This window comes from Cavia porcellus, unplaced genomic scaffold (genome assembly GCF_034190915.1).
Source record: "Cavia porcellus strain 051 isolate PalLab524CR breed Dunkin Hartley unplaced genomic scaffold, mCavPor4.1 scaffold_29, whole genome shotgun sequence".
Lineage (NCBI taxonomy): Eukaryota > Metazoa > Chordata > Mammalia > Rodentia > Caviidae > Cavia > Cavia porcellus.
The window spans coordinates 9,505,660-9,527,636 of NW_026947512.1; the positions used below are offsets into that span (position 1 = coordinate 9,505,660).

Sequence of the window (21,977 nt, forward strand, 5' to 3'; positions counted from 1 at the left end):
ACTAAGAAGATGACCTTTTCATGACCTCTTTTAAATCATTTATAAAATGCTTTGCAGTCTCTATAACTGTTCTCTTTCCAACATGAAATATCCTTCCAATTGTAGTAATTCAGTAAAAAATTAAATTTTGGTGTAATCCTGTCAAAGAGTCTGCAAATGTACACACACTGTGTTTCATAATTGTTCTTCTGTCACACAGATATTAGGCTACTTAGATGACCCATATCGTTTAACAAGTAAGATTCCTTTTATAAGGAAAAAAAGACTACAAAAGGGGTTATGTTTTATAAGTGTTCAGTCATTGCACTCATTGTCAAGGTGTCTACTCTTTTCTGAAGTGAGCTGCTCTTTCCTGCACTTCCCAAGATCTACTTGAAAATCCAGTCCATGCAAGAAGCCCACCAGTTTTCTGGTACGATAATCGTTGTAATCCAGGTTTCATTATCTAGCTGCCTTCTTGAGAGTATTCTCCTTGGTGCTTTCTCAGACATAAAATTAATCTGATTTCATGCATTCAGTTCATTTGTACCTTCAATATAGATTCAATCTAAAATGCTCAGTGTTCTCCACTGCTCTAATACCTCCTATTTGTTTACATTAAAATATCATTTGAAATAAAATATGTAGGTACGTATGCATGTGTTTTGCTTATTAGGGGCTGAACCCCAGCCTATATTTGCAACATTTCAATAGACTCTCCCCAAAGTTATTCTCAACTCTAAGCAGCTAACTCACTGAATACATTTTTTTGTTTTTCTTTTTCCCCCCAGCCCCACTTTCATAACCTCCATTAAGACCTCACTGTGGTTTCTGTCCTGCTTGGTCTCATTTCACTTACCCAGGTGAGTGACAGCTTCTTTTTCCCAAGGCCAGGTAGCAGCACCTGCAAGGTTTTCTCGCACTGAGCTGGCAAAGTAGACGTTGAGGAAATGAGTACCGTTGAGCTGCAAGGCTTCCTTTAGCTCCTTCACACTCATGTATGCCCTGAAGAACATGCAAAACAGAAAATGTCATACTACAGATTGGCACTTAGGACAATAAAGGCAGACCTGGTCATTGTAATGGCGTATCAGTCAGCATAGCCTTCTGGAGGGCCACTGAGGCCAGAAATAAGTACCGACACACATTTGCAGTATTTATTCCAAGTAGTAGCTTACATCTATAAACACTATAATATCTAAATGAATATAGTAGTTGGCATCCTTCTCATCACTCACCTTATTTCTTCAAGATAAATTCACTAATACTATCAATAGTACTGATTTTTTTTTATCTTGAGAATTATTCCCAGGCCAAAAAAGGGGGGGGGCTTTTATCAGCTACTGATTCTTATCCTCATAGTGCCTGATCCTTATTTTGATAGGAAGCCCATTTAAAACACTATATCAGTATATGAATATTCCAAACATCATCTTTTAGATGAAAAGGGGCAATTGAATTAAAGTAGTAAAGATGAGAATGAGTTATCGGTACTAGAGGACATCATAAAGCTACTGTGTGTAATAGTAATTATAAATACACTTCTGGTTTCCAGTCTTTAATATACAGAAAGTCTTCTACTACCTTAGGATTCTTACTAGTTGTCTTTATTGGTATCTTTAAAACCCCTGAGCAATATGATGCTTGTATTTATGCACAGAAACAAAGCTCTATTAATACCACAAGCTCCATTACCCATAAAAAAAAAAAAAAGGAAACAGGGATTGGTTTCTTTATAAACTCAAATACCATCAAAAAATTTCTGCTTCCTGGCATCAGTGAAACTTAAAACATTATCACAAGTAAATAGAGCTTTTCCATCTCCACCAAACAGTGATTTTAAGGAAGAACTAAACCAGAGCTCAGTGCTCAGTGACCTTTTACACTTACAAACTGATCTTCACAAATGGAGGAACATTCCCGTCACAGTTTCAGCCAGGTGTACAGTCCTTCCACAGGATGGAAACTTGGTTAAAAGATTATGATTCTTGTTTGTTCTACTAGACAAGGTGCAAGGGCTGAAGCCTCCCGATTTAGAAGCTCATATGGGGACAGCATGACCTTATCTCTTGTTTGCACCACCTCCCAACCCTGATGTTGGGACCATCTGCTTTCCCCATGTGTGAGGTGTGTTGGCATGGGACTCCAGAGAAAGAAGGATCCCAAAGAAAGTTCTTTTTGTATTCCTTGGAATAGAATCATGAAGGCAAATAAAGAAAAAAAAAAGGTCTTGCTTTAGAACTAAAAATGCTTATGAGTAAAGAATGTTAAAATAGTACTTTATTAACATAATATCTTGGAAAAATAGTTCTCATGCCCAAGAAGTCACCCAAACTCCATAAGGTGACGTCAGATATGATGAAAGGGATATTCCTTGTACTGCTTTCTTGGAGACTCAATGTTTTTGGACTGTCGCCTAGTTTTCTCTGGACAATAGTCACATTCCCTTTTCCCTTCTTGTTTATTAAAAATAATTATAGTTCTTTTTTTTCTGATGATTGGGGTGATGATGACATCAAGTAAATCTTCAATGTGGAGATATTTCACTAGGCCTGGGGAGGAGGGACAGAGGGAGGGAGAGAGAGGGGAAGAGGAAGAACGAGAAGAGAAGGGGCAATGGGAGGAGGAGAAGAGAGAAAAGAAGAGGAAGAAAGGGGAGGAGGGGAGAAGAGAAAAGAAAAGGAGAAAAAACTGAGACTACATTGAGCTCAGGATCTAAAGAAAGAAAAATTCTCATATCCATTCTCTGTTCTTCGTCCAGTTTTCCAATTAACTTGGAAGTTGGTAACTGAAGAGTTTTTCTCTTTCTTAGCCTCCTTTGCTTTCCCAAATCCTGCTGTTCCTGGCATGGTTTCCCTGGGCTATCTGTGTGTTACTGGCTTCTCTGTCTGCCATTTACCAGTTTTGGCCACCATCTGTCTGTCCTTTCTCAACCCAGCATTTCTGTTCATTTCTGTTGAGCACCCTCCAAGAGGCCTCTTCCACCACACCAAGCTCCCTAGTGGGTTCTACTCATCTCTCTTTTCTTCCTTGCCCAATTTCTTCCCAGTCATAAATTACCCTTCCAGATGAAAGTGTTTATGTCATACTGGTGGCAAGCTGGGTGTGGCTGCTCAGATTCCTGCACTCCACAGAAATATAGAAAATAATCAGCAAGTCAAAAGTAGGAAATACATTTCAAAACCAAAGACAGTTGGAAATCTCCATTAATTGTACTGATAGAAGAAAGCTTTGTTTTGTTGGAAACAACTCTGTTGTCTGGATTATTCTCTAAACCAGAGGGTGAAAGACAACATTCAAAATCAGTGAATGCGTTTTGCATGCAGAATTGCCCACAGCAATGCAATAGTTATTCAAGACTAATGAAGATAAATGTCAGCTTCTCAAGTAGTATGACCAGAGCTTGGCTTAGACTTATGGAAAAAAGTAGACACAGATCTTAACCTCTAAACTTAATATCTTGCTGCAGAAATTACTACTGAAAAGACAAATGAGCTTAATATCCAAGAGAAAGTGAAATGACATTCACAAACGCAGTAAAATCTCTAATGATAATGAACTGATTGAATTATGCATTTAAAGGGATAAACTGCACTAGAGTACATTCTATAAGGATCCACCTTTATTCAGATTCTCCATACTCTAGAAAGAGATATTTTTTATCTATACTTCTCCCTGGTTTCTGATCCAACAAAGTAAAGTTTTGTCTTGATTTTTATAAAAATGGTGTCAGAAGCAGGCTTTCTATGATGTGGAGGGCATTTCAAATTTTTCTTACCGATGGCTCCCCTGGAAGAAAACACAGACTTTCCCATGCTATGACTGTGACTTCCGGGACTGGATTGTCCTCTGTCCAGCGTTAAGTGCACTGTTTCACTGTCTCCCACACTCACATGCCTTACTCTGATTTCAGCCTTGCCTCCTGGCCACTGATCCCTGGTCATAGCACAGTGTCTAAGTGTACACATAGCCCCCACTCTCACTTAGTGTGTGACTACATAAACAGGTGATGCCTTGAGTTCAAGTTTATTGGTCAAATAATCCCTATATAGATTCATAGAAATAACCCAAGAAGGGGGCCATAAAGAAGAAAAAGATTTGGAGCTATCTAAAGAGAGATGAACCATTATCAACAATTGGTGTGTTGAAAAATACAACATAAAGTAGACGTGGTGGCACATCCCTAGAATTCCAATCCTCTAGGAAGCTGAGGCAAGAGGATAGCAAGTTTAAACATAGCTGAGGTGATCTAACAGGACTCTATCTCAAAATTAAATATAGAAAAGGGCTGGAAATACAGCTCAACCTGAAGGACCTGGGTTCAATCTCCAGTGATTGGGAAAAAAAAAAAAAAAAAAGCAAACACACGACGTAAGGGATAAATAAACACCCTGAGAGTGGGACCCATAGTGTCACTATCCAATCTCAGAGCAATCCCACTCCGCCATCAGGAGGAGCCTGACTGCACTCTGAAAGTGAGAAGGCTGCCTCCATGAGAATAAAACTGATGTTTCCATCCCAACCAGTTCTCACCAAAGCGACTTCTGCCAATGCTAAAAGATTGGTTTGGTGAAACCTAAACTTTCCTGTCATTGCAAACTGTTTCCCTTTTCCTAAATACACAGAAGGGTTCCCACTGCCGTCCCTTTCCACTATCTGCTCTGTCACCAATACTTCTCCTGTCAGTGAGCAGCCACTTCCACCCGCTCCCCAGCCCTTTCACTGTACCCTCACCGTGGGGCTTGTAGACCCTCAAAAGCCCCAATTGCCTTCCTCCCCACTGACCATTACAACCACAGAATCTTAATTTTCTCCTGTCTGGCTAAATATGTCCTGTTTGTAGACATGTATCATCGCACTGCATCACCAAGCACTTTCCACTTCTTTTCATTTCCCAACTCCAGTGACTCCGTGAGCATCAAGAGCTTCAACATCTGGCTCTGTGCTCCCTTTCACCCTAGCTCCTGTCATCACCTTAGGAAATACCAACATTTATGTGAAACGTCCACTGAAAACAGTCTGCTTCTTGCCTTCTTTGTTTCTGATGACCTTAACTCCATTCCCTTGTGCCAGCTATTCTCACCACACCTTTCTTACATTATTTTTTTTACTTCTAATCTCACGTAGATCTTTAGACCCACTTGTCTGTACTAGTATGTGTGTATAACTACCTCCTTTCCGGGGATTATTTGAAATCTTCAGGGTTCTTTCCTTCTTTCCTCCCAGCTGCCATTCATCTGACTTTCGGCAGAGGGTCGTTCCTCCTTCTTTGATAATAAAATCATAGCCATTCTTTTAAAAACTTCATCACTGCCCCTCACACACACAGCCCCACACATTTCAATTTACTTAACTTCCTTACCTATTTTTGTTCTTTTTCCTCTGGTCCCACAGGATGAGGTTTTCTGAACAAACTATAACTAACACCCTCTCTTTTTCCTTTTTCTGTTCCAATTCAAACTTCCTAAAAGAATAATTTTCTCATCTCCCATTTATTTCTTTTTATGCACCCCATAATCACATTATAACATGGTTTTCATCTGCTTCACTTTATCAATATCCTTTTCATTAAATTTTTCAATGATATCTTAATTTTCCTTACCCCAACATTAAAAATTCAATCATCCTCTGCTATATTTTATATTAATAGTTATTTCTTTCTTCTTCAGGGTATTTCTTTTGCTCTCTTCGAAATGCATGTTTTTTCCATGTTTTGCTCCTACTTTTGAGACCACCAATTCTCAGTTTCTGATGTGGGTTCTTTCCCATCCTTCACCCTACTTCTAATTCTTAAATTTATTTCTCATGGACCCTGCCCATACTTTTCTCACTCTCAGTGTTCACCACTGGAAACTCTTCTACTCTTCAATTATGAAGCATCAATATTGTTTGGATAACTCTCAAACATGAAAATGTATCCAGTTCTACTTCTTTTCCAATATTAGATTCTTTTCTCCCTCTTTCAAAAATATGGCTTTACCTAGTTTACCCAGACATCTTGAAATCAACAGGTCAATGTGATGAGTGGTTCTACTTTAACACAAAAGAGATTCAGGCACAGTGAATTTCAGTATCTGAAATAATAGTCCATCTTCAAGAACCTATGGATATTTTTCTATGAGATTTGCAAGGAGGGGTGAGGTTTGGGTTAAATACAGAGGAAACATATGCCTTTGTCCTGGAAAGATGAAAAGTCAAGGTCAAGGTGAGGAATCTAATGTATTTTGGTATTTACCCTATTTTACAAACTAGACACTTGAACTGCTTAGGAAGAAACTAGAGGTCTGAATGATAACATTTATGAATCCCAGACTATACAAGCAATTTGGCTTTAAGTCTAATAAAAATCTATGGTGCTCACTGAGATGAGAGCCAGTGTCTCCATTACAGCCCCACTCCAGCATTTGAGCAGTTTACAGCCTCGGATTGCAGTTGAACATCAGCTGCTCCTCAGAGACATTGTGAGAGCAGAACACCATTAAAAAGATACTGAAAATGTGTGGGCAAGGTAGAAAGCATTTCCAAACACTACAAGCACAGAATGCGATGGATATGGAATCATAAGGCCATACTTCTGCAGACTCACAGAAATATTAGAAATATGGAACCATACATGAACAAAAGGGTTTAGAGTTATGCAGTGGCTAATGTTATTTGGTAGTTAATGGCAATGTAATCTGGTTTAGATCCACAGACTATGTGACTGCATTGATTCACTTGACTGATTGCAGGATATTCATTTCATTTCTAGCTCTCCATTCCTAGAACAATCTTCCTTGTCCCATTTGTCTTCCTGGGTCCCCCTCTGAATTATCAACCTCTCTATGACACAAGTAAAAAGTCTAGAATCCCTCCCTCCTTCTTCCTTCCCTTCCCTCCATTTCCTCAATGTAATTGAGTTTTCCATCTGAGGGCCAAAAAGGAGTCCAGACATCAGCATCTCCAGGATGTCATAAACCACAAATATATTTTTTTCTTTAAAATTCAAATGTGGAAAAACTAGCGAGACTTATTACACCAACATATTAACTCTGATTTTCTAAGTCCTATAGCAATTAATACTGCTGGAAGTAAAACAGAATTTTCCCTAGAAGCATTTAAGTGTTATAAGAACTCAAGGTTGAAATAGAAGAACTAACTATAGACTGATCAGGCTCAAACTGTAGCACATTGGTACCTTCAGTGGTAGGTAGAATAATGCACTCAAAGATGCCTACATCATTATCCCTGTAACTGGGAATATGTGTCATCATGTGCCATTACAGATGTGATAGCACATAGACTTTGAGATGGGGAGATTGTTGTGAGTTATCAGAAAAGATCCATCCAGCAGTAGGCAACTTCTGGTCAACTTGCACGACAGTTGCACAGTATTGTTCTGAAGGAGACTCCTGATGCCTGACCTCAGACAAGTACTCCAGACCTTAAAAACATTTCTTAAGAAACTTAATTTTTGAATTTAATTCTTTTTTGTTGTTGCTGCTGCTGTTGTTAAGATAGATATAGTGATTTCTATTTTTAGCAAAGCGTATTTTGACTAATTCAGATGCAATATTCCAGTGCTGTATTTTCAATACTTGAGTTTTATTTCCAAGTGGAAAAATCAGAGGAGATATATTTAAGGGATAGTCACCTAGAAGTTTTAGTTGACTGAAGAAACAGTTGGAGACTATTTTTTGAAGAAGTTAGGTTCTGGCATCATAACAATCATACCCTAAAGTCCAAAAAGGACTTGTTTGGTGCTTATATAACAATAACAATTAATACTAACCTTTGTGAATAATGGAGCTACATAAAGACTGAAGACCAACAAATATTTCAACTTCTGGCAGACATTTGAATATCACATATTACTGAGCTCCATGTCAATTCCCAGAAATAGTTATTTGAAGGATATTATTAATTAAATAAATTTTATTATTTAAATAACAAAGAGGTAAATGCTGAAACTACCATAACCTCACTGGAAAAAGAAAGAGCTGTGCAAAATCATGCTCATTCCTTTCATTGTTGCTTTGGTTGTTTTGTCGAATTTCCTAGAGCAGAATGATTTCTTGGACAAGGTATACTTTAATTCAACCAAATAATTGATAAATATCTCATGACATGTTTGATAAATATCTCCTTAAAAGGAGATTGGAAACACATAACAACTTATATCAAATATTGGGGCTGTCCAAAAGGTTTTTAAGAGCTCAATCCATACTTTTGTATTTACTTCTACTTCAATCAACAATTTAACTATTATCTACCAAGTAATTGTGCCACATAGTTTTTTAAAATTTACAAATGACAATTTAAGAGAAGTAATATTGGATGGCAGAATAGATGCTCAAATAGATCTCAAAAGTCTATAAACGTGAGAATAAGCACAAAAGGTAAACTTCAAAAGCTTCCAATATAAAATCTGTATTTAAGCATATATGTGAAGATTGATAATAACAATTGCTAAAAGACACCATTAGGAACTTTGAGTTTACCACTGATTAACAGAGAAAATAATGTATTCAGAATTCAGTTGCCTACAGTGCTAAGGACTGTAGAACCTTAACACGCATGCCCAGAAGAGGTATGCACAAAAGGAGAGAATCAGACAACAATGCCATGCAAAGAAAGGTAGAAGAAATTGAGTACAATTTCTTGTACATCTTGAGTCAAAAAGGCAGGGCTGAGGTGGGTACAGCCTGAAAACTCTATTTAAATGTTTGTAATTCAATTATAATGATAATTGAATTCTTTGTAGTTCTGAGAGAAGAATTGGGACCAAAGAAAAGAGTATAAAGTACCATATTATGTTTTCAAATACAGAAACTATTCTAAATTTTAATTAAGAAGAGACTTCTTAATGGAAAAAAGCAAGCAGAATCTAAAGGACCACTTGGAAGACATGTTAATGAGAAAAATCTTCTGCTAAGCAGAATGTTAAATTGAACCATCTCTCACAACTCCAAGTTATTATTCTTAAAGATCTGATACATTTTCATTATTTCAATGATTATCTGAAATAAGTGATTTTTATCTGTATCTTCCATTTTTATTTTCTCATACTTTTTGAACATGTCTAATGCGATAACCATTGTTATGGGTGAGATTGTATCCTTCCAAAATGTGTTGAAGTCCCGTCCCCTCCCCCCTCCAGTACCTGTTACTTTGCAGACGATCAAGGTCAGATTGTTGGGCTGTAATTCACTCCGACTGTGTCCTTATGGAAAGGGAAAATATGATCACAGAGAGAGATGTGAATGAAGGAAGATGATAGACACAGGGAGAACCTGTTCTGCAACTCAAAGACAGCCTGGATCTGCCTGAAGCATGGAGAGAGGCCTCCACAGATTCTCCCCAACCTTGCCAACGCATTTACCTTGGAGTTAGAGTACAAGAACCATGAGGCAATTAACTCCCGCTGGGTAAACCATCCAGTTTGTGTTGTTTTTTAGAGAAATATTGTTTAAGTAATATGTCACACATGTATACACGCATACTCATACAATTCCCAGAAAGCAGTTATCTTTAATAATTCATATGTACCAAATTAAACTCTCAAATTTCTAGTTTACTGAAATGGGAGAAGTGAGTGGATCCTATAGTTGCGATAGCCGGAAATCCTTTGCATTTTGACTTTAGAAGTGAGGGCAATACACATATTAATTCAGAAAGAATTTATTAAGCAACCACTAACTATCAGATCTTGCACTAAACAGCTAGGATTCAAGGCTGAACAAGACCAGAGTATGTTTGTAGCCTCATAGAATCTGTGGTCTAATCATGGCCCTGACGACAGCAGTGATAGGCAGATGCTCTAGCAGGAAATGTCCACAGTGCTAGGAGAGGCCATGCCCAGGAGTATCAGGTTGTGGGGTGTTGGAGATGTGTTCTCAGAATCAATACTTACACTCTTAAGGTGCTGAAAGGTCTCACACACCATGGTAAGACATTTTAGACTCAATATAGCAGGGAAGGGACATGATTAAAATTTGCTTTTAGAAATTTTGCTCCTGAGAATACATGATGTATGAATTTCAGGGTGAATAACAAGACACAGAGAAGACAGCTAAAAGGCTGCAGTTGGGTTTGAGAGATATTTATAAGCATAAACAATAGTTCTTGAGACAATGAAGGAAAGATCTTTTCTGAGAATACCAAAAATTTTGTCTAGCCAAAGAAAAGGTGTCAGAGTGTGCAGAGAAGGCAGAGAATAAACTCTGAGGAATAGCAAATTTTAAGGGATAATAGGAGGAAAAGAAAATAACAAAGACATCTGAGAAAGAGTGATGAAAAAATAGGAAGAAATCCAGCAGAGTTGGCCTTTCCAAAGCCAAGGGAGAAGATCATTCCAAATGTTCTTGGCAACTGAAGTAAGAGAAGAACAGAAAAGTGTCTATCAGAAGTAGAAATAAAGAGAAAGTTGGTAATTTTGACAAAAGTAATTTCAGAAGAACAGTAGAGACAGAAACCAGACTGCAGTGGGTTGGAGAGTGAATGAGCATGTGGAAGGAGATGATGGCCATAGACCGAGGCCATAGAGCTTTGGCAGCAAAGGAAGACGGTGAGGAGGGGTAGAGGAGATAAGTCAGCATGGTGAGGCGAATGGAAAGTTTTTACTGTAGGAAACTCAAGAATTACCAAATCAGTTGAATAGAAAGAAGACAAAGAAAAGAGAGTGAAGAGCAATAAAACAGTACAGATAACTGAGGTAACATGATGCAGAGATCCACTTTCAACAGAGTATGGTGGAGACCCATGATGTTACCCAAACTGGTATGGCACCCCCCAGCCAGTGGCTGATAGTCAGCTTATCCTTTTCTTTAGAGAATTCCCTTCACCAAATTGCGACCAGCTAAAGAGGTCATTCATCTCTTCATGGGAAGTAGCATTCAATGGCTGACTAACAGAAGGAAACAAAAAACCCTTCTGCCTCAAAATCTAGCAAAATCTATAGTGCAGTTCACACTTGTGAGCTTCCAGAGATCCAGGGTTGGTGAGATTATACTCCAGCTGAAATTCTGTCTTCGCTTTGTCCCTTACCCTCACTTCTCTTGTTTCCTCATTGCTCTCTGCTAAAGAACCCTTCAGGAAATCACATAAATCCGAATTCCTGATTCAGGCTCCACTCACTGAAAACCCCCTTGAAGACAGAGGAATGTATGGTCATGCAATAGAAGGGGAGAAGGGAAGGAAGAAGAGGACTGACATCTGTTGAGGGCATCACCTGGAGGAACAGTCCTCTAGCCTATGCTACGTTCTTAGTGAAGTAAGAGCTGACTGATCCACAGTGGGAAGCCAAGTGATGGGGACAAAGACCTCAGAAGATTCCACAGTGATGAAATACACATTGCAGGAGAATAAGAAACCAAATAGCTTACTAGGAAGACATAAGAATAGTAGTTAATGGGATTTATGAGTTAATACTTCAAAGCTCACATCTCCAGATATTAATCCTGCTTAGAAGTTGCCAAGATGTAAAGATAACACATTTCTTTCCTTACCTGCTGGACCTGACACCTCTGTACATGGTCTCTTCATTTGGCTATGAGGAAACAACACTCCTGATTAACCCTTGGCACTACAAATATATGTAACTGTCTGATGAATGTGGCTCCTGAGATGTCTATATGGCCTCAAATTCAACATATCTAAATGCCCCTCTTAAATTATTTTTATGCTTCCCATCATAAAGACAAACATCAGCATCACTCTATGCCTAATTTTAGAGCCCTAGAAAGGAATAGCTAAGTTACATTTTCTTTCTGAGTTGTATATCCAATGAACCACCAAAATCAGTGAGTTCTACATTCTGAATAATTCTAAAATCTCTCCCTTTACCTGGCCACTCTGTGCTCACTTTAAGCCAACATACTCTCTGTCATGGTTTATTGACCAAGATACTCATCAGCTGGTCTTTCTCCAGTCTTTTCCATCTTCCTCACAAAGTCAAACCAAGCTGTTTCCTGCTTTACCTCAACAATAGTGCCCCAATGCACTTGGGACAAAATCCATATGGCATGGTAAATGTTCAAGGTCCTTTATTATCTGGTTCCACGCTCCACGTTCACTTCCTTGATGGTCTTACCATAGTGTTATATTTTTCCTGATTCCACAAAATTGCACAAAATTTTTTCCATGCTTAGAATGCTTTCTTTCTGTGTAAGTTTCTACCAGCGGCTCATCTACCAAGAGTTAGTGTTATAAGTGCTGCCTTTTCCAGGAGGTCTCCTTGACTTCTCTTCCAACCCCTGAGTGCACACTGGGTTCATGCCTGGCCACTCTGTCAGCACCCTGTGTCGCGTTGTGCAAGTAGCTTGTGAAAAGCTTAGATCTGAATCTTGAACTTTCTGGCTCTGCATTTCTTTCTCTAACCTTAATGCAATCTTGCTTTCAGCGATAGACTAAATATTTCTCAGTAGTGAGTCTCAAAAAGGAATTAAAAAAATTTTTAATGTGGCAAGTGCAGATCATAATGCATAAAGTAAGCATTTTGCATCAATATTTGACTTCCTTGGTTAAAACAGTTACGTGAAAAAAAACAGATAATAAAGTAGATATTTAAAAATTTCATTCACTCATAGACTTAAGGACAAGCCTTACTGGCTGTGAGAAGATACAAAATAAGATCTGTTTCATGAAGAGTCTCTGGGACTTTTAGATGGTGATTATTACAATGTCCCCAGAAGTTACTTAAGACTGTAACTGAGACTCACTTTTCATCCTGCCTCAGTGGACAGAAGACTTCTAATTCTACTTTCTTCCCTGCTAAATTCTCAGAAGCACACAAACGTCATACATTGACAGGTACTTAATGTATATTCTCCTAGTAACTACACTGAGTTTTTGACAGGAGAATTTTTGTTTTCCTTTTGCATTATCATCTGTAAACTAATTTTTTTCCAGAAGGATGGTAGATCATTCCTGTGCATCTGAAAGCTGCAAATGTTACGATGATAGAGGGAAGAGAATTTTGAATACGCACAGAGGCACCCTCCGCCCCTTCCTGCTCCAACCCCTCCTCCCCAGACTTGTTTCTCCTCTTCTCTCTCTGAGAGCTAGTGCTCAGAAAAACACACTCGTTCAGCCACTCTGTCGTGGTTGCTTGTCCAGAAGGATGGGCCCCATGATCTATCTAGAAAGCACATTTCCTCTCCTAAATTCTTCACCCTGTCTCCCCGCTGACATTAATGTTTTGAAGCTATCTGAGGATCACTTGGCTGAGTGCTCGTACTCAGACTATGGCTTAGTGATGACTCATACTCTTGTGGTCTCCCTGTGTTTACCATGGCTACTCAATTCCAGCTGGATTTCCCTTTCCCCAGGAAACTTAGAACTATGTGATTTCTCAATTTTATTCTTTCGCCCCACATACATTTTCACCACAATAGACAAAAGGCCCCTGTGTAGGGTATGTGTGTGTGTGTGTGTGTGTGTGTGTGTGTGTGTGTGTGTGTATGTGTGTACTCTAGACAAGAATTACACAAATTATGAACCAAATCCAGTATGTGGCAATTTTTTTATAGTCTGTGAACTAAAAATGATTTTCATATTTTTCTAGCTGAAACAACGGTAAAAAAAAAAATCCAGAAATGAAAAAATGCAAGAGAAACCATATGTCCTATGTAGCCAACCAACCCACAATGCCTAAACATTTACTCTCTGGGACCCCTTCTTTATACTAAGGTATGTTTCTAGAACATTGATCTGAATTCATACAGCCAAGAATGATAATCCAGTTTTGCTACTTACTAGCTATATAAACTGGACACAATATTTAGCCTAAGTTTTCTTTCCTGTAGTGTAAAGTAATAAATAATTCCCTTAATGAGTGTTAGACAAAATGACAAAAGAAGCCAATAAGCAGATCAAGTTTTTTTTAGCCATCTTATGATTAGATTTCTTCACTGTCAAAAAATTAAGGAATGTCACAGCCATGGTTCTAAAAGATTAGACGTAAGACAAGTGTTTCCATATGTGGCTCCAGGTATCTAGTTATTTTTTTCCTTTCATGCCTGGTAGAAACTTGAATGTCAGCCTTTTCCCTCCTCATTCACTCAATATATACTCATCATATAACATATACTCACGCAGTAAAATTTACCTATTTTACTTATTAATTACTTTCAACTCCATTTTCCTCTACAGACTATAGCAATGGTCTTCTGTGTTCTTGTTCACAGTTTTGTTTCCAAACAGTTAACTACGCAGCTGCTGCAGAAATCTATCCAAGTCATGAATCTGACCAACTAGTGCTGTTGCTTGCCACCACCTCGCCTCTTGCCACTGTTTCACTCATGTTTTAGCTTCCGTCTCACTCATGATGTTTTAGGTTCCAGCAGCATCAAGCAAGTTACATTTCTCATCCCACACCAAATTGTATAGTTTAGTGGTTTTGTCCTTTTGCTTGAGCAACTCCTATGTAATGTCTTCTTTTTTATTATAAAAATACATGAGCATTATCAATAATTTAGAATAAAAAAGATAAGAATTAAATCCCTGGAGTGGTGGAACAGCTCCTTAGAAGGCTAAAGAAGGAGGATTACAAATTTGAGGTCAGAGTCAGGGATTTAGCTCAGTGGCATAAATGCTTGCCTGGCAAGTGCAAGGTTGTGAGTTCAAACCCCAGTACCAACCACCCCCCTCCAATTTGAGATCAGCCTGAGAAATTTAGCAAGACCCTGTCTAAAACAGAGGATAAAATGGCTGGAGTTCTATAGCTCAGTGGTAGAATTCTTGTTTAGCGTGTGAGAAGTTCAAGGTTTAATCCTCAGTTTGAAAAAAAGTTGAAAATTAGTATCCAAATTCTAATGCCTAAAGAATCTTATCATTGATATTTAATGTAATTGCTTGTATTATTTTTCTATGACTGTCTGTAAACAATGCATAACTGGAGCATAGTCTGAGTTTTGATAGGCTGGTATTGTACTATTTTCTATCCACATGAATTTTTTTACTGAACCTAATATGCAATCAAATATCATTTGCAATTACTGTCATTGAAATAGCAAAAAACCATGGACAACTAACAATCATGATCCCCTCAGATATTTACTCTTGGTGGCAAATACTTTTGCATATCATTCATTCACAGCCATTCCTGTGGAGAGAATGATGACTTAGTCTCTGCCTCAAAAAGTGAAGTATTTGTGGAATGACAAAGGAAATTCTGGAAACATAAAATCCTTCCTGCTTCACAATTTTACCCAAATTTGCTTACAGAGGAAAGTAGCAATTTACTTATAGACCCAAATGGCAAACCCTGGGAGCTGTGTGAGTATTCGATCTGCTTCTGATGTACAGTGCCTACATACCCCCAGACCTCCTAAACTTTTCATGTTGCTCCTGCTCACACTTGAGTGGTTTCCAGCCTTCATCATCAAGAAGCCCCAAAATGAGGAGGCGACTCAGGCCAGCTGAGTTTTATGTGAAAGAATGGTTCCTCCACTTGCTTTTCATGAAGCAAAGGAGAGGAATGTGCTCCCTGCCTTATTCTAAATGCAAGTTGAAAGTCCTGAAACCTCTTGTACTAAAACCCTTAAACTCTGTTTAAATTCCTGGGGGATGGAATAAGAAGTGATAAAACCTGTAGCTCTGAATTAAAATGATCTAGATTCAGCTGGGCTTTGCCACTTTCTTTCTGAAGGATTTATGGATTATAAAATATCTCCCAGAATCAGTTTCAAGATTAAAAAAATAATAGAATGAGCATAAAATAATCTAAAAATGAGATTAATCATACTACCTAACTCCTAAAATTGCTACAAGAATTAAATGAAAATATATACATAAAGCACATGACCAACATATATATATATATATGTATTTATATATATAAATACATAGAAAGCAATTGTTACTTTTGTTTTTCAGACATACTTGAAAATTTCACACTTTGTGCCATTTTTCAAATAATGCCTATTTAAAAACCAATGAAACATTTTTACAAACCCAAATCAATCTAACTCAGAATTTGGTTCGTTTTCAAGCATTGTAGAGAGATGGAAAAAAGTGAGCAGGGAAAAATGGAACAAAGACAGAACTTACTATTCTTAATTGCTTGCAAATTTACAAGAAGAATGTATCCTTCTAAAAGAAAAACTTCATTTTTATAGAACAAAAAGGGCAAATGAGATTTGTATTGGGATAGTCACCCTGCAGTATGCAGCTGTTTTAGATGATGTAACGACAGTGGCTCACAGTTGGAAGGGTCTTGGGGACCTGCTCCTCTGGGCAAGGGTTTCCCAAAGCAAAGTGTAATGCCCAGCACAAAATAGAAATGTAAGGAAAGATCATGTAAGCTCCTCCTCACTTTTTTAATCTGGAATTTCTTCTAAAGTTACTCTTAACAAGATAAATAGGAGAAAAGAATCTCTTGTTGAGCCTCAACCTTTACTTAAAACAACAAAAATGCTCAGCACTTCCAACTCCAAGATGTATTAACCAAGTATTTTTGACACTTGACATTCTTTTTGGTTTGCCTCCCCTAGACTCTCTCTCTCTCTCTCTGTCTCTCTCTCTGTCTCTCTCTCTCTCTCTCTCTCTCTCTCTCTCTCTGTCTCTCTCTCTCTCTCTCTCTCTCTCTCCTCTCCCAGGTTTATTTTTAGGCTAAAGAGATTGGGTGTTTCAGATCACAGCTCTCTGCTCATGAGCAGACATTCTAAAAAAGTTTCACTGCTAGATATAAAAAGCAGCCTGCTGTAGAATTTATTAGAGAGGGACTTTCAGAATGCTCTGATTAGTTTCTAACCAGAAAGAGAAAAAAAAAAAAAACAGCACAAGAATCCCAGTCAGATCCATCACATGTAGGAGCTAGGAATTCTCAGCCTTGCCCACCCCAGCCTGCTCATCTACAGTGGGCTATGAAGGAAGGTTCAAGTTTAAGTTCACTGGCATTCAATCTTCTCTCTTCCCTGTGAATGTGCAATTCCATTTCCCTAAATAATGGGAGAGCCTGGCCAAAAAAACCTCAAAACAATACATTCGTTTAATACCGCTAATAGTTCTGCTGGGACCTACCAGTGAAAACACCAACCTAATGGTTTCAGAGAGCCTTCGACCAGAGCAGAACAGAATGCAGCACCAAATCTCTCCCCACCACCTCGAGCTTCCTGCCATTCAAGATTTTTGTTTCTGTCTGTATTTCTCTCTCTCTCTGTTTCCTCCCCACCACTCCTTTCTCTCTTCTTTCTCTCTTCTTATTTTGTTTTTTCCCCCCAGAGGAGTATGTAAAGCAGTCAAGGAATGTTCTCTTTTCATGTGTATCATGTTTGGGGTATAAACACATGTTTACTTTTCATGGGTATGTTGAGCATATTTTGAAACCAAAAGTAAGGTCATGGTTTTATAGAATAACTGTACTTTGTAAAACAACAGGAGGAGATATTTGAAACCATGTGTTTCCTGAAAAATCTAAGTTGTGTTAACTTTCATTAGTAAGGACATAAGCATGCCTAAAATTAAATATTGTCTTTCCTCTCAAAAAATAATTTTTTGGGAATTTATTATTTTTAGGACTATGCAGTACTCGGGAAGACACTTATATATTTTAACTAAAAATTAAAGTTCTCCACCCTAAACAATAATTAGTAAGTGTCTCACTCTTTTTTCCCAAGGAAAAATGGGTCATGTTGACCTTTTGAACAGACTTAAAATAAAGAGAACACTGAGAAGAAAAGAAAGAAAATTGAAGGGGGGGAATGAGATGCAAATATAAAATTTAAAAAAGTAGAAGGATATGTGGGAAGAAGAAAAAATAAAAATACTTACAATAAAACAAAGTCACCAATTACTGAAGCAAGAGCCAATACTGTCTACCAAGGCCACTCTTTTCTACCTTTATATGAAAAAAGCAAGTAAAATCAAACAGAATTAGATCTTGTGCCTTCTTACCTCCAAATCAGCAAGAAAAAGTGATCAAGTTCAAATTCCTTCAAAAGACTGTAGTGCTAGCACTGTGTTTTGAAACACTGCCTTTGCATTTTGTCAGCTAATACTTTTACAATTCTTGTTAAAAGTATCAGTCTCCTGTTTCTAATTATAATTCATGTAGTACATAAAGTAATTATCACACCACTTTCAGCTGGTTCACACCGCCTGGATCACAAGCTCTCATACCTCAAGGAGTCTGTCCCACTGATTGATTCAAAAGGTAGAGCATGAGCATGTGATGAATGCTGCCAAACGCATCGTTACAGAAATGCAAACACTAGAAAAGCTTTGGCTTGAGTCATCAGAGTGAATCTTCTAACTCATCTGTTCATGCCCAGGTTTCTCTCCTCCAATCCATCCTGCACCCTTAATTTTTCATGGCGTAAATGCTAGTCATGACAGGCTCTGCTCAACAGTCAACCATGCTCTTCATTGCCTAAGAACACTTTCAAAACTCTTAAGTTTGATGTTAAAGATTTTTTGAACTCTTGCTCTTTATCCCTTTCAGCAACCTGATCAACTGAATGATATTACTTTTTAATTTCCTAATTACACCCCAAAATTTCCTCAAACGTTCACACATGCTGCCCTCATTATCTATAATCGCACACTTCTACCTAGCAAGTGTTACTTATTAATAAATTTTTAACCGCCTCAGAAATAGACTTAGCTCCTGTTTCCTTAATTTGGTTGTACTTACCCACAGTGAGATCCCATGTCTTAGTTTACCACACAATCATACTTTAAATTGTGTAATATTATATATATATATATATATATATATATATATATCCCCAATCACACTGTGAATTTATTGCATGATTGTCTTACTGATTTTTGCCTCCTATGAAGAACCTGGTTCTCAAGGACTGCACTCAATAATTATTTAATCAATGAATTAACTAAGGTCTTTATATGCCAGAAATGTTCTGGAAAATTCCAAAGTTTTCCAAACACCACAATTGCTTGCGAGTTATTAAAAATATATTTGAGTAGGTTTTAAACATTGAAATATTACTAAAAGCTTATAATTCTGCTGAAAATTCTGATAAATACAAACTTGTGGGTCAGTAATTCACAGTAATGATGAAAAACAGTTTGACTTCGTGCTTGTAAATGACCCAAAACTTGTTCCCTATAGAATTGAAACAAGTCCACCAAGCACTACTAACTCCTCCGCCTATGAGCCACATTAGCAAAACATGAATCACTTTCCCAGTCTCCACTCTGACTTTCTTTCCAACTCTTGACTCTAAGATTAAATGATTAAGCCATACAACCAACTTTTCTGGAAAAGCATTGGTTGAAAGAGATTTGACAGCTATTGAGAGTTTATTCAATTACATCACTCTAGTCCCGGCTGTCTAAATTAGTAGCTGGTCAACCTTACTTTGAGCCACTTAAAACTTGAAACCACAGTTTCTCCAATTAAAATAACCAAAATAAAAGTAAATTGAATACTTCTTAAAATTTTACAACTTTAAATTGTATATTTAAAATATACAATATAAAATGAAGACGTTCCAGTAACAGTTGCCTGTTTATTTATGACTATCACTTTACTATTGTTTGTCAGAGGAGTCTTTTTCTAAGTCTCAGTAGCAGCATACATTCATAGGAAACTACTGGATGTGGGCGTCGCAGAGAGAAAAAAACATTGAGGAGCCCTGACTTCTTTGTGTTACTTACTCTGCTTGGTTTCAGAACTGAAGACAAAGTTCATTTGGCACTTCTGTATCTGTGGGTTCTGGATCCGTGGGCCCATTCCTGGTAACGTCAGGTTAACTCAGGGCACTTGGCAGCATGGTACGAGGTGCTGGGAGCAACGTCAGTTTTGCAACCTCATTTGTCATATAATTAAATTTTTATATAATGAAAACGATGGACCACACAATAAAATGTTCACTCTCATACTGTGCTACAGTATACTTAAGCATAAAACAACCACAAGGGAAGATTGGAAATGACTTGGAAAGGTCAGCCTTAAAATTATTATAATTCATTTAGGAAAAAAAAAAACAATAAAAAGAAGAACAAACCCAGGAAGAATTAATTTCCAAACCAAAGGGAGTAAGACAAGTTAAAGGAAAACAGGAAATTAAGGAAGAAGAAAACAAATATCGAGTCAGGGACATAGGGAACAGATCTTAAAGATGGGCCTACGGTCATAATTTCTCGTGATAGGTTATAGGAGGTTGTCAATGGAGAATCATTAACATTTGCTGTTATTCTAAGACGCCTGCTCAGACCTGAGAACCCATAGCTCTACCATGTCACTGTAGCACTCTGAATGTTTGAGGGTAGCTATCAGGAGACGTCTTCAGACACTGGATTGTGACCCAATATTAAATTATGAAATAAACTTACTGAGATATTAACCAACGTGTATTTTTAAAAAGAAGGGGAGGAAAGAGGAAATTAACAGCACGCATCATACAGTGTGAACGGTAAGCATTACATCTGAGGACATTTGCTTTGCTCATATTCATAGACATACATACAAATACATCCGGAGTTTTCATGAAAAACGTTTTTCTATCTGGAGGTGAGGGTAAAAAAAAAATTGGAACCGTTGCAGACAGGAATAATTTTTCTTCTTAAAGCATCTTCCGCCTTCTTAGACCCTATATTGCTTTCTGGTTCTTAATGTGACCATTTTCTCAAAGCTTATTTCTTTAATAAAAATGTATGAATGTATTTCTCTACAATTTATCTCTCTACAGTAATGATGGAAATTATCTCTCTACAATTAAATGACAAACGTCCATTTTCAACTATGTACTTTCAGCCCCAAAATCAATGTATCTAAAAGTAAAATTGTCACCATTCAATTCCTATACACATTCACCATGACTAAATCATCTGAATTCTGAAAGCCTCTATATTTTGTCTCTGAAATGTGAATACGGTATCTTCTTGTATCAAATCAGAGAATTCATATTAAATGTTTACAGCAGCACAATTTGTAATAGCTAAATCTGGGAAACATCCCAAATGTCTTTCAACCCCAAAATGTGTTTAAAAGATGTGGTATTTTTATATAATGGGGTACTACTCAGCTATAAAGAAGGATAAACTTGAGGCTTGTCTAAATAGATGCACCTAGCAACCATATTCATAAGTGAAATAAATCAGATTTTCATGTATAAACATCATACTGTCTGCTCAGTGTAAAACACAGAAAAAGTAAATAAGGTCCGAAATGTACAATAGCTATTGTGAAAGTAAAAGAGGAAGAAACTGCTCAAAAAGAAAGAACAACTGGGATAGGAGAAAGAAGAAAAAAAAAAGAAGGGAAAATATATGTATATTTATATATATATATATATATATATATATATATTAGATAATTATACTGCTGATCTCTTAGTTCATCAAAAAGAATGGTTCATGCTTTCACTGTTTGCTCGGATTTTCATGCCTGTATCTTGTAATCTGAATAACTACTTTGATGATAAGAACATGCAATATATTAACCATTGTTAATCTCCAATTATTTTGTTTTGAAATTCTGTACCATCATTTTTATTCCTTTTGTTGTTGCTGTTTAAAAAGAAGAATGCATATGAAATGCAGTATTTCTTGGTACTTGTCAACTAATAGTTTCCTGCCTTCCCAAACCAAATTCTTCAGCAGATTTCCAAATTTTTAGAAGCTGCAGCACTTCTTCAGGACTGATTTATTGCGATAGTTCTTGACTCTTTTTTCTCCCTGACTGCCTGTCACTCACTGAGCCCTGCTGATTCCATCAAGTCCAGCTTATTCCCAAACCCGTACGTCCCTCATCCTCTCCAAGTGGACATCCGTTGCTTCCCAGTCTCAGCCTCATATCCACCTCCCATCTCTGGGGCCACACGGAACACTTGTAAATCATTCATTTCAGAGGTCAGCACTATCTGGATGACTTTCATGAAGTCCTCTGGCTGCAGGCAAGGTACCCTTCAGCAAGTAATTTACCTCTCTACCCATCAGGGTGCTCATCTATAAAAATAGAGATAATATGTTTTTCTTAACGCACTGAGTCACTGAAAATTAGATGTAAGACACTTAGCCCAGTGCCTGGTACAAACTAACTGCTCAAAAGC

The 21,977-nt window shown here is 37.5% G+C and overlaps 1 protein-coding gene across 1 annotated transcript in view; it reads right to left on the reverse strand.

Moving 5' to 3' along the window:
- Positions 1-21,977, reverse strand: part of Pappa2 (pappalysin 2) — a 253,321-nt gene that overhangs the window by 167,172 nt on the left and 64,172 nt on the right. The window contains exon 4 of the mRNA XM_003474655.4: positions 839-984. Within this exon, the coding sequence (XP_003474703.3) occupies positions 839-984 (146 nt within the window). The remainder of the gene's footprint in view (positions 1-838; positions 985-21,977) is intronic.